This window comes from Tamandua tetradactyla, chromosome 7 (genome assembly GCF_023851605.1).
Source record: "Tamandua tetradactyla isolate mTamTet1 chromosome 7, mTamTet1.pri, whole genome shotgun sequence".
NCBI lineage: Eukaryota > Metazoa > Chordata > Mammalia > Pilosa > Myrmecophagidae > Tamandua > Tamandua tetradactyla.
The window spans coordinates 5,917,118-5,929,207 of record NC_135333.1 but is presented as its reverse complement, the minus strand read 5'-3'; the positions used below and the strand labels follow the sequence as shown (position 1 = coordinate 5,929,207).

The following is a 12,090-nucleotide window of genomic DNA, read 5'->3' as shown; positions in this document are numbered from 1 at the left end:
CAAATTTTGGTATTGGGGAAGTAGAGGGCCACTGCATTCGCAAGTACCAAATGTGTTGGAATGGCTTTTCAAATGGATAACGAGAAGATTCCGGAAAAGCTGCGAGGAGCTTGATGGAGAAGGCATAGGATGCTTTGAAGAGACTGTTGGTAGAAATGTGGACTCTAAAGATACTTCTGATAGGCCTTAGGTAGAAATGATGCATGTGTTATTGCAAACTGGAAGGAAGGTGAACCTTGTTTTAAACTGGCAAAGGATCTGGCAAAATTAACTAATGGTTTTAGATGGAAGGCAGATTTTAAAAGCCATGAACTTGAATATTTAGCAGAAGAGATCTCCAAATTAAATGTGGACAATGCAACCTGATTTCTCCTTGCAGCTTATAGTGAGATGTGACAGGAAAGAGAGAAGTGGAGAACTGAACTCTTGGGTATAAAGAAACCAGAAATTGATGGTCTGGAAAATTCTGAGCCTCCAGAAAGTAAGACCCCAGAGAATAGCACCTCATGTGAGGACTTAACTAAACATGGAAGCAGTCAGCCATCAGGAAAAGCCAGGATTGGAGATGGAGTTATCCAAGAAGGATTTGTGACAAGTCCTATTGTCTGATGGTTATGATCCCTGCATACTACCTAGAAAACCAACAAGAGCATTGTGGGATCTATATAAATGGAATCACTGCCAGTCTGGACTAAAAGGGGCAGAAAAGAGAATAACTTCAGAGGCAGAACCATGGAAGCCAAGGTCTGAAGCCAAGAAACTTCAGGCCAGGAGAGCAGACCAACCCATACGAATGGAGAGGGTGAGTTTGCCCCAAAAGCAGACGGCAGGCCTTCTACCTCTATGTTTAGGAAGAGTCATGCTGCCTTAGGCCTTGGAGGGGATGGAGCACATTCCACAGGGATTGGGGTTAGCCTGGCAGCCACCACATTGTTCTGAGGGGGTTGAGCGTGTGCCCTGGAGACGGAAGAGAGCCTTGGTGCTGCCCCGATGCTTGGCAAGGGTGGAGCCAAGAAAAAGGTGGTCTCTCCAATGTCCTACAAAGTTGCAATTCTCACCCCAGCATTTGGAGAGAATGGGGCCACTGCATAAGCCTTTAGAAGGGGTGGCTCTGCTGCTTTCTAAAGCCCTGAGGTTAAATGACTTTCAGACTTTGAAATCTAATGGAGTTTTCCTTGCAGGTGTTCAGAACTGTTTAGGTTCGGTGACCCCTGTGTTCTCTCCAGTTCTTCTCTATGGAAATGGGAATATGTATCCTATGACTGTCCCCCCTTTGTATATTGGCAGCAGATAACTTGTTCTGAGTTTTACAGATCCAGAGCCAGAGGAGAATTTTGCCTTAGCATAGACCGTGTCTGTCATTGACTTTGGTGAGAATTTGTACTGTTTCTGACTTTGTATTGTATTCGTTTTATTACTGAAATGGTTTAAGACTTTGTGATATTGTGATGTAATGAATATGTTTTGCATCTGGGAAGAAGATGTCTTTTGGGCTCAAAGGGTGGAATGTCCCGGTTTGAATTTGCAATGAACTCCAGAAAAGCCATGTTCTTTAATCCTCATTCAATATTGCTGGATAAGAGCTTTTGTTTTATTTATTGTTTTTATTGTTTATTGTTTCCATGGAGATGTGACACACCCAATTGTGGGTGTAAGTTTTGTTAGATGGTTTCCATGGAGATATGTCTCTACCCATTCAAGGTGTGATTGTTTGACAGAGACTTTTGGAAAAAGCTTCAATGCCAACAGAACCCACATAGAGAATTTTGGAGATGCAGAAGGAAAGCTCCCCTGGGGAAGCCTTTTGAAATCAGAAGAGAAAGCTAGCAGACATTGCCATGTGCTTCCCAGCTAGCAGAGGTGTTCTGGACCCATTGGCCTTTCTTGAATCAAGATATCTTTCTCTAGACACCTTAGTTTGAACATTTTCGTGGCCTTAGAACTATAAACTTGCAACTTAATAAATTCCCCTTTTTAAAAGCCATTCCATTTCTGGTATATTGCATTCCAACAGCTTTAACAAACTAAAACAGGATTCCTGGTCCAAGAAAGAGAAGAGCAGACTTTCTTCTCAAAGAATTGTGCTTGGTTGTTCTGATCTGTGTTGTGGCACCTTGACCGAGTCATACAAAGAGGTTGCCTTTATTTCACCTGACTTGGAACTCTCCCAAGATAGAGGTGACTGCCTGAGAGGCATTTTTCAAAAATAGTTAAAAGTAAATGTAGGGTGCACGGGTGGTTCAGTGGTAGAATGCTTGCCTTCCATGCAGGAGACCTGGGTTCGATTCCTGAACCATGCACCTAAAAAAAAAAAAAAGCAAATGTAGGCGCTTTCAACTTGCTCAGGCAACACCCCTCCCAATCACACTCCTTCTGTTTTCCCACCGAGAAACAGAGTGCTGGCCTTCCCACAAGTGTCTGTGCCCACTTGGCTTTCACATTCATCAATCGATGCCACGCCTTGGTATTTTTACCCCATCTATGCAAGATGCTGGCAATATTATCATCAAGCAGTGGCTTGGATGCAAAGCTACCAGAAAGCTTACAGGAAAACCTTGGGATCCTTTTACGGTTGCCCCTGGTTCTTTCCCTCTGCCATTCCTCCCCACAGCTCTTATGATAGGAAATGCCCTCATTCTCTGAGCATAGTTTTGTCAGCCTCCCAGGAATCCCCCTGCAGATATCCACATTCTAGAAGGACTGGGCCCCATCCGCGTGACAGCCCTAATGTCCAGTATCCATGAGAGAAGTCCAGGAGGAGGAAATGGAGAATGAGTCAGATGGGGAGATAGAATGCGACCTAGCCAATATGGAAATCACCAAGGAGCTCTGCCAGTACTTTGCAGAGACCAAAAGATACAGAGAAGAGTGGCGGCAGCAGCGGCAGCTGGACAGAGAGCACCTGGAGGACTAGATGAGCACTGACCACCTGTACTACAATCCCTGCCACTCGGTGGCATCCCCATCCGAGAGGCCCGGCGAGAGGTACCAAGCCGAGATGAGGTAACTGTACAGGGACAGTGCTACCAAGACCCAGGCTGTGAAGGCCACGGTGCAGCTTAGTTTCATCAAGCACTATGACAGAAAGCAGCCCAAGTACTGGGCAGTCATCCTCTGAAATTCTGAGCTCTGGGCACACAGGCCCCTGAGAATGCTCCCCAATAGCGTCCCCAATCATAACCTGCTTCCTCGTGGACACTCTCTCTTCCTTCATCTTTCCTGTGTATTTTCTCAGGGAATGGGAGTTTTATTCTGAGAAATAAACATGTTCACCCCAGGTTCAGTGTGCCCGTCATGAGGGTGGGTATAATATGTCAGCCACATGGAACGGTGGGCTGGACATGTATTATTGCTATCCTGAGAAATTTTCTCCTGACATGGAATGACAGTTGCTTATATAGTCAAGAAAAACAAAGAGAAAATGTATTAGCCACTGCCACCTGGGCAAGGAATCACAGTTGAGGCAAGCAGTAGACACCAAAAAGTCTGGAGACAAACATTAGATATTTAAAAAGTTTGAAGGATAAGGAATTGTTAAAGCTCCCCACTTAATGTGAATCTAAAAGGTCGTCTGTATGCCCCGAGTGGAGCACATTGCTAAGGAAAGACCTGGGAAGGCCCTCAAGTCCGCAGGTTTGACTGAACTTCTGGCTCTGCACGAGCAGCACCTGAAGGCAAAGGCAGGGTTGTAAACTGTCCAGCTAAATGTTGAAGGAGAACCAGAACATGCTCAGAGCCCACTGGCAAAGACTGCGAGGGTTTCATTGTTTTTGCTGTTGTTTTTTGGTTTCAGGTGTTATAAGGAAATTGTTAAATCACTAGATGACTATTAAGCTAACCAAACAGATTTCAGGGGCCACACAAAACAAAGAATATAGGCTTTATAATATTAGTTCAGAAAAGTCACTAAAGAAGCAACTGCCACCACAGCAGGCAGCAACAGCAATCTGAGGAGTGGGGAGACTCTGATTCCAGAGTTAACACATTTATAATATTCAGAAGGTCCAGTTTTCAGCAAAGATTTACAAAGCAGGCATATGGCCAAATATGGGCTATACACTGGATAAAAAGAAAATTGAAACTCACCCTTTAAAACCCCGGGCATCAGAAAACGGTGTCTCTAGTATTAAATACTCCAGTATTATAAATATGCTCAAAGAGCTACAGGAAACAATGGGATGAGATTTCTCCAAAGAGTTGAAATCACACAGAGTAAAACTGGTGAAGGTAAAGAAACCACTAATTGAAAGAACTAATTCACTGAAGAGGATCAACAAATCTGAGTCAACAACAACAAAAAAAAAACAAAAAAAAAGGAAGAAAGAAAAAAACTGAATTTAGATCTATTGAGATTACTCAGTCTGAGGATGGGCCTCAGAAACTTGTGAGACAACATTAAGTGCACCAACATACATATCATAGGAGACCCAGAAGGAGAAGATGGGGGAGCAGGGCCCAAAGAATATCTAAAGAAATTATGGTTGAAAAATCACCAAATTTGATGAAAGGCATGAATCTATACATTTAAGAAGCTCAACGAGCCCCAAATAGGATAAACTCAAAGAGATCCACAATGAGACATATTATAATCAAATTATCAAAAGTCAAAGTAAAGAGAAAATTCTGAAAGCAGCAAGAGAAAAGTGTCTTGTTACAGACAAGGGAGCCTCAATGAGATCAATAGTTGATTTCTCATTATTGCGATCTCAGAAATCTCAGTTTCTGAGGCCCTCTTCACTTTCCTTAATTCCTTTTTCATCCTAAGATTGAGTAATCTCAGTAGCTCTAAACTCAGTTTTTTCTTTCTGTTGTTGTTGTTGACTCAGATTTGTTGATCCTCTTCAGTGAAACTCTAGAGGACAGTGAAGCAGCATATTCAAAATTTTGAGAGAAAACAACTGCCAACCAATACTGGATGCAATACTATATTCAGCAATACCAATATTCAGAAATAAGGAGAATTTAACATATTCCCAGAACAATAAAAATTGAGAGAGTTTGTTGCTAGTAAGCCTGCTGTGCTGGTTTGAAGCTGTTGTGTATCACCAAAAAGCCATGTTCTTTTTCCCTAGTCCAGTCTTATGGGGGCAGACTTACTGTTTTGGCAGGATCTTTTTGATTAAGCTATTTCAATGGAGCTGTGGCTCACCCAGTTATGGGTGGGACCTTTTGGTTAGGTGGTTTCCGTGGAACTGTGTCTCTACCCATTCAAGGTGGGTCTAAAACCACTTACTGGAATCTTTGAAGAGGGAATCATTTTGGAAAAAGCTCAGAGCTGACACAGATGTTTGGAGATACAAAAAGAAAATGCCCCTGGGGAAGCTGTTGGAAACTAGAAGCCAAACGACCAGCAGACGCCAGCCACATAACTTCCTAGCTGATAGAGGTGTTTCAGATGCCACCGGTCTTTCTTGAGTCTAGGTATCTTTCTCTGGATGCCTTAGTTTGGATATTTTTATGGCTTTAGAACTGCAAACATATAACAATAAATCCCCTTTATAAAAACCAACCCATGGGCAGGCCACGGTGGCTTAGCAGGCAAAGTTCTCAGTGCCATGTTGGAGACCTGGGTTTGATTCCCCGTGCCTGCCCATGGGGGAAAAAAAATAGAATGACCTGAAAAACCAACCCATTTCTGGTATATTGCATTCTGGCAGCATTAACAAACGAAAGCACTTGCCCTCCAAAAAATGCTAAAAGGAGTCCTTCAGCCTGAAGTGAAAGGATACTAGAGAGTAACTTGGGTCCAAAGACATAAATACATTGGTAAAGTTAGCTACATATGTGAATATAAAAGTCAGTATAAATATTTTTCTGGTCAGGATATCTTTTTTCCTACATTATTTAAAAGGTAGCTACATAAAATAATAACTCAATGTCAGTGGACATTCAACCTATAGAAATGTAATTTATAACGATTTTGTAACAATAGCAGGAGGGGTGAGGAATGGAGGAGCAATGGAGAAATTGAGTAACAGAATTATGACCTAGGAAACAAACAGCAAATGGCAACCTAACTCCTTCCTTATCAGTAATTACATTCTGTGTAAATAGGTTAACTTCTAATTACTAGGCAGAAATTAGCAGAACAGTTAAGGAAACTATGAGTCAACTATTGCTGCATACAAGAGACTCACTTTAGAACCAAAGACACAAAATACAATGAAAGTGAAAGAATGAAAAAAAAAGATATTCCATGCAAACACTGACTAAAAGAGAACTGGAGTGGCCATACAAATATCAAACAAAATACCTTAAGGGCAAAAATTGCTATAAGAGAATGACATTAGATATTGAAATGTCGTCGAAAACAAAATCATACACAAATATTTATAGCAGCCTTTTTCACAATAGCCAGAAGATGGAAGCCACTAAGCTGTCCATTAACTGATGAATGGATAAACAAAATATGGCATATCCATTCAAAGGGATATTATTCAGCCATAAATAGGAATGATTTACTGAAACATGCTACAACACAGAGCCCTGAAAACATGTTATGTGAAAGACACTAGCTACAAAAGGCCGCCTGTTGTAGGATTCCATCTATGTGAACTGTCCAGAATAGGCAAATCCATAGCCACTGAACACAGAGTAGAGTTTTCAGGGGCAGGGGAAAGGGGTAGTGGGCATAACTTCTTGACAGGTATGGGCTTCCTTTCTGGGGTGATGAAAATGCACTGTAATTAAATGGTTGTACAACATTGAGAATGTGCTGGGAGTCACTGAATCATACATTTTAAAATAGTTAAAATGGTGAATTTTGTATTATGTGAATTTTACCTCAATAAAATGAAATTACTAAAAAAAAAAAAGTACCCATTTGGAAGAGCTCATTGAAGTCAGTGACAGGATTTAGTATATCTTTGAGAGTGGGTTATGTGAGTGTTCTAGTTTGCTAGCTGCCAGAATGCAGTATACCAGAAACAGAATGACTTTTAAAAGGGGGTAATTTAATGAGTTGCTAGTTTACAGTTCTAAGGCTGAGAAAATGTCCAATTAAAACAAATCTATAGAAATGTCCAGTCAAAAGCATCCATCCAGGGAAAGATACCTTGGTTCAAGAAGGCCAATGAAGTTCAGGGTCTCTCTCTCAAGTGAGAAGGCACATGGCGAACACAGGGTTTCTCTCTCGGCTGGAAGGGCACATGGTGAATTCAGCATCATCTGCTAGCTTTCTCTCCTGGCTTCCTGTTTCATGAAGCTCCCCAGGAGGTGTCTTCCTTCTTCATCTCCAAAGGTCACTGGCTGGTGGACTCTCTGCTTCGTAGTGTTGCTCTCTCTGAATCTCTCATTCTCCAAAATGTTTCCTCTTTTATAGGACTTCAGAAACTAATCAAGACCCACTCAAATGGGTGAGGACATGTCATCCCCTAATCCAATTTAACAACCATTCTTAACTAAATCACATCATCCAGGGAGATGATCTCATTACAGTTTCAAACATACAGTATTGAATAGAGATTATTCTACCTTTATGAAATGGGATTTATATTAAAACATGGCTTTTCTTAGGGGGCATACTTCCTTTCAAACCAGCACAGTGATTGTCAGAAGATGGTGGTTGGGTCAGCACTCCAGCCTTTTCGTGTGTGCCGGCCCGGGCAGCAGTGAAGTACACTTCCCCACAGTCACCACAGGGCCACTGGATGAATGCAGCGGTTCTTCTCACATGGCGGCAGTGGGGGAGGCAGCATCTGCCTCTCTGGGCATGACCAGAAGCCGGGAGTGAAAGGGAGGGAGGTTATGACGAAAGCACCCATGTGTCTTTAGCTCAATAGGTGGCAGCAACCATGCTGCATGCAGGGCTCAGTCTCCAAGGGGCCACAGGTCACACAGCTAGCTTAGGGGTGGAGCTGGAATTTGAAACCAAGTGCTCATTGGTACCCTTTTCTTCATATCACTCTCTCAACAAATGTGGGTTTGGTCAGAATTTATATTGACTCACCTGCTCAACTTCTAGTTGACTTATTTCAAGAACATTCATATATATATATTACTTGCAGAATTCCAGTCACTGATAAAGTGAGTTGGTCTGGGCTGGAAATCATAAGTAGAATCTTTGTAATATTTTGGAAGATAAGTCAATTCTTAAAACCAAGATAGGAAAATGTGTGGCTTCTATGCACTGGAAGCTTTAAAACATCTTATTCTTTTTGCATAGAATGTTTTTATCTTTCTAGAGAAGATTTAGACATTGAAATGTACTAAAAGGACTTCAGTTGACTGCTATATACTTAGCCCTGCCTGTAAGCCTCTAATCAGCACTTGCAGGCACAGCAGTCTAACTGGAGGATGAGTTCATACACAGGCCACTCATTTGCTAAGCACATGGCACAGACCACAGGCAAAATGAGCTGGCAACTTCATCTGCTTCTTACTGAATGCTTATCCATGCCCTGCCCACTGTCACCCAGATTTTTCTCTGGAACTCTTGGATTTACGCTAGCAGACAGTTTCATGTGCAGGCTTGAGAGTAGTCTGAAAGGAAGAAGGAGGGGAGAAACCCTCTTCCCAGGGGAAAGCCAGTTCAAACATGTGTGCTTAGAATACATAGCTGAATGTATGTTCTGTGGAGAAGTATAAAATATCTGTGTTGGTCATGAGAGTGACTTTCAATAATATAATCACACTGGCTTAATGAGGAGCAGAGCTCTGCTTTATTCTTCCAGAGATGGTTAAACCGAGGAATTTGTGGCTACCAGCCCCGGGTTTCTACTCATCATTCAATGAAGAGACAAGGACGTCTGCATCTTCATTCCTCTCCAGCTGTTCCCAGGAGACCATCCTAGGGCAGGGTTGCTCCAGGCTCGCACAAACCCTCCTGCAGGCGAGGGGTGGCCTTGTGAAGAGACTCGAGGCGCTTCCTCTCTTGGCATGGCGCCGCCTCTGTGAGCTGGCCTTTAACAGAAACACCTGTCGTCTTCTCTCCCTCTCAGGTCTCCCAGGCAGCAGCGGACTTGCTGGCCTACTGTGAAGCCCACGTGCGGGAAGACCCTCTCATCGTACCAGTGCCTGCATCGGAAAACCCCTTCCGAGAGAAGAAGTTCTTTTGTACCATTCTCTAACTCCATTTGTTATGGAGATGGAAAACAGACAGAAAGGATGGCTCCTTTTCTGTCGGGACCAACCCCTCCCAGAGCTCACGCATGCCCCTAGCCTTAGAGAGCTCGCCCCACCCCCATCCCTGCCCACAGATGTTCATTTCATCATTTTTTTTCGTGGCATCTAACTTCATTTCTTTTCTTTTCATCCTCATTTTATTTTCATTATTAGCAAAGTAAATAGACATTTTTTATAGCCAAATGACAAATGTGCCAGGTAAAACTAAGTATGGATTTAAGGGTTTACATTTTTTTAAACATCAGTTGCCAAGTTTAAATACATCAAGTTAATAAGTTTTGGTGGATCATTTACTGGAAAGAACTCTGTACCTAAGACTTTCGCATTCACAACAATTCAGTGTCAAATTAAAGCATTTGGACCAGCTACAAATTATGAGTAAAGTTTCCATCTCCTTGCCTGGAGAAAACGGCTCCAGAAATTCTCTAGTTCCCACTTTTCCATCATCCTATTAAAAAGGAAATCATCCAAAGGCTTTGGTTTTCCTAATTTGAATCTTCCTGGGGCTGGAGCTGAATGGCCCAGTCCCTGGTCCAGGGTCCTTGCCCCTGGTTTCCCACAGCTTGTTATCGACCATTTTCTAGGTGGTCTTTCTGTAGATACAGATTTTAGATGAGCATTGTCGCAAATGTGACCGTCAGTGTACCGTGACTGCTATTTTTTGTGCTCCATTAAGACCTGCCAAGGACACCATCTCGCCTCTCCATGAGCCACCTTTCCCTGCTCCTTCCTCTTCTGACCCCTGCTGGGTAGTTATAAGATGGTTTACAGTCATAAGGGCCCACTTATGGGGTTTCACCAGAAGGCACTCTGCCCAGCAGGAATGAGTCATAGTGACCACAGATTTCTATGTGATCTAAATATTTACATGCATTAATATATTTAATCCTCCCGTGATCCTATAAGTGTATGAGAGACAGGGAACCTGAGGCATAGAGAAATTAAGTCGTTTGCTCAGAGTTATAGAGAGTAAGCGGAAAAACTGGGGTTTGGGTGCAGGAGGTCTGGGCCCAGAGCCCTGTCTCCTAGCCCCTGGGCCGCGTTGCCTTCCACTGACCCTATTCTTTGATCCTTTTTTTGAACCCCATTCTTGGTCACATTAAAACTCACTGATAACACCAGTATTGTCAGGAAGCTGTGGACTCAAACTCTATCAGAATTGTTTGCTGTCTGTGATGAGACTTCAGACCCTCCTATATTTGGGCTTATGACCAGAATCTCATTATTCTGTGGCCCATGTCAACACCATTAACCCGATAGAGCAAAGCACAGTCCATAGAAGCACATCAGAGGAGCTGAGAAAGTGAGACAGCACACATACCCAGTGAAATAAGGTCAAGAAAATAGTTTGCTTTTGGTCTTTCACAAAATTCTTCCCCTTTGTTTTTCCTTTTACTCCCCCTCCATATTCTGCCCCCCATTTTCCTCTTCCTTTTTCCTGTCCCTCCTCTGTTATCTTCCCCTGTGAAATGCTTTTTCGTCTTTTCACTGTACCTCTTTCTTCCAAATCTGTGGCATTTTGTGTGGTTCCTCTCTTCTGAAGAATGCCTGAACTTAGTTCTCTCTTTTTAAAGGACAGGTTTATGCAGATGGGCAGTGAGTTACACAAGCATATGAGCGAGCCACCTTTTAAAACCCCTTATAAGATGAATGAAATAAGACCTGTTTGTATTACAGGGTGCACCTGAGGTAGACATTTTTCTTTTTCTTTTCCTTTCATTTTGGTTTTCCCGCATTTGGCCTCCCTTTCTATTGGAGGGAAATCACCCTTACATACAGATTTAGTGGGATGCGAGGCCCATTTCACCCTGTGGAGACCTCCCCTCTCTCTCGTAGGTGCACTGCTTTTCCAGCACTGCACCAGCCCAGGAGTGGTCAGTGACCCAGGATGGACCATTAGAACTCTCTTGCAAGTGACAGAAAAGAAGGAATGCTAAGATCCGCTTCATGGTAGCTATGGTGGTGTCCAGGGCTGACAGTGGTACAGCAGGGGAGGTACCGAGGCCTGGCAGTCTACACAGATGGTGTGTCCACTGGTAACAGCGTCCAGGAATGGCAGTGCCCTGCAAACACTCTTGTTCACTCCTTGGCCCACAGAGCTGTCTCAGCTCCTGTCCATCTTCCCAGGTCTGCTTTATAGCTTGCTGCCAATTCTTTGAGCCTCCAAGCTCTATCTAAGAAAACCCTTATTCTCCCAGGAAATAGCTGGAGTTGGATGTGCATACCCTCTGACTAAACAGTTCCCACTCCTAGGTGCATTCCCAACAGAAATGTGTACAAATATTTACCAAAAGGCATGTGCTAGAATATTCAAGAGGCACTGTGTATAATAACCCCAAACTGGAAAGGACCCAAATGCCATGCTGGATGGATAAATGGTGATATATTCATACAGTGGAATCCTTCACAGCATGAGAGTGATGATCTGTAACTATACCACAAACCTAAGGTGGAGCGAGATAAGGTGGAGTACGTGCTGTGTGATACCATTTACATAGAGTAGAAAACGTGGCAGAACGATCTATGTATGCTCTTGGAAGTAGGAATAGTAACCAGAAGGGGGCCCAAGGGTTGTTTCTAGTGTGTTCCGGTTCTTGATCTGGTTGCTGGTTGCCCAGGTGTGTTCTGTTTGTGAAAATTCCTTGTGCTGTACATTTTTTATTTGTGCACCTTTCCTGTATGTATGTTATACTTCAATAAAAAGTTGGTTTCTGTGGCTAGCAACCAAGGAATCCTTCTGATTTTTTTCTCCTTTGCCACTTGCTCAACTTTTTACTCCACTTTAGATATAACCTCTTGGTGGGGCATTTTTAAAGTGTGTTCAACAACGTCTAGACAAACAGGTCAAAATACAATCTGCAGCTGTCTGCACAGAGAATAGACTTGCAGCTCTATGCAGATGTTTCCCTGTGAGGAAGATGTATGAGAGCCATGCTGTGGAATTTTTGTCTTTGGGGAAACAGTGAG

At 43.0% G+C, this 12,090-nt stretch overlaps 1 protein-coding gene and 1 pseudogene across 2 annotated transcripts in view; both read left to right on the top strand.

Annotated features, from left to right (window-relative positions):
* The window catches only part of GNG4 (G protein subunit gamma 4), a 109,158-nt gene extending 99,663 nt beyond the window's left edge, over positions 1–9,495 (top strand). For both annotated transcript variants that reach the window (XM_077168407.1, XM_077168408.1), the window contains exon 4: positions 8,940–9,495. In XM_077168407.1, coding sequence (XP_077024522.1) covers positions 8,940–9,068 — 129 coding nt within the window. In that variant the 3' untranslated portion in view covers positions 9,069–9,495. The remainder of the gene's footprint in view (positions 1–8,939) is intronic.
* LOC143689423 (gem-associated protein 8 pseudogene) lies at positions 2,448–3,118 on the top strand (annotated as a pseudogene).
* Positions 9,496–12,090: the final 2,595 nt, after the last annotated feature.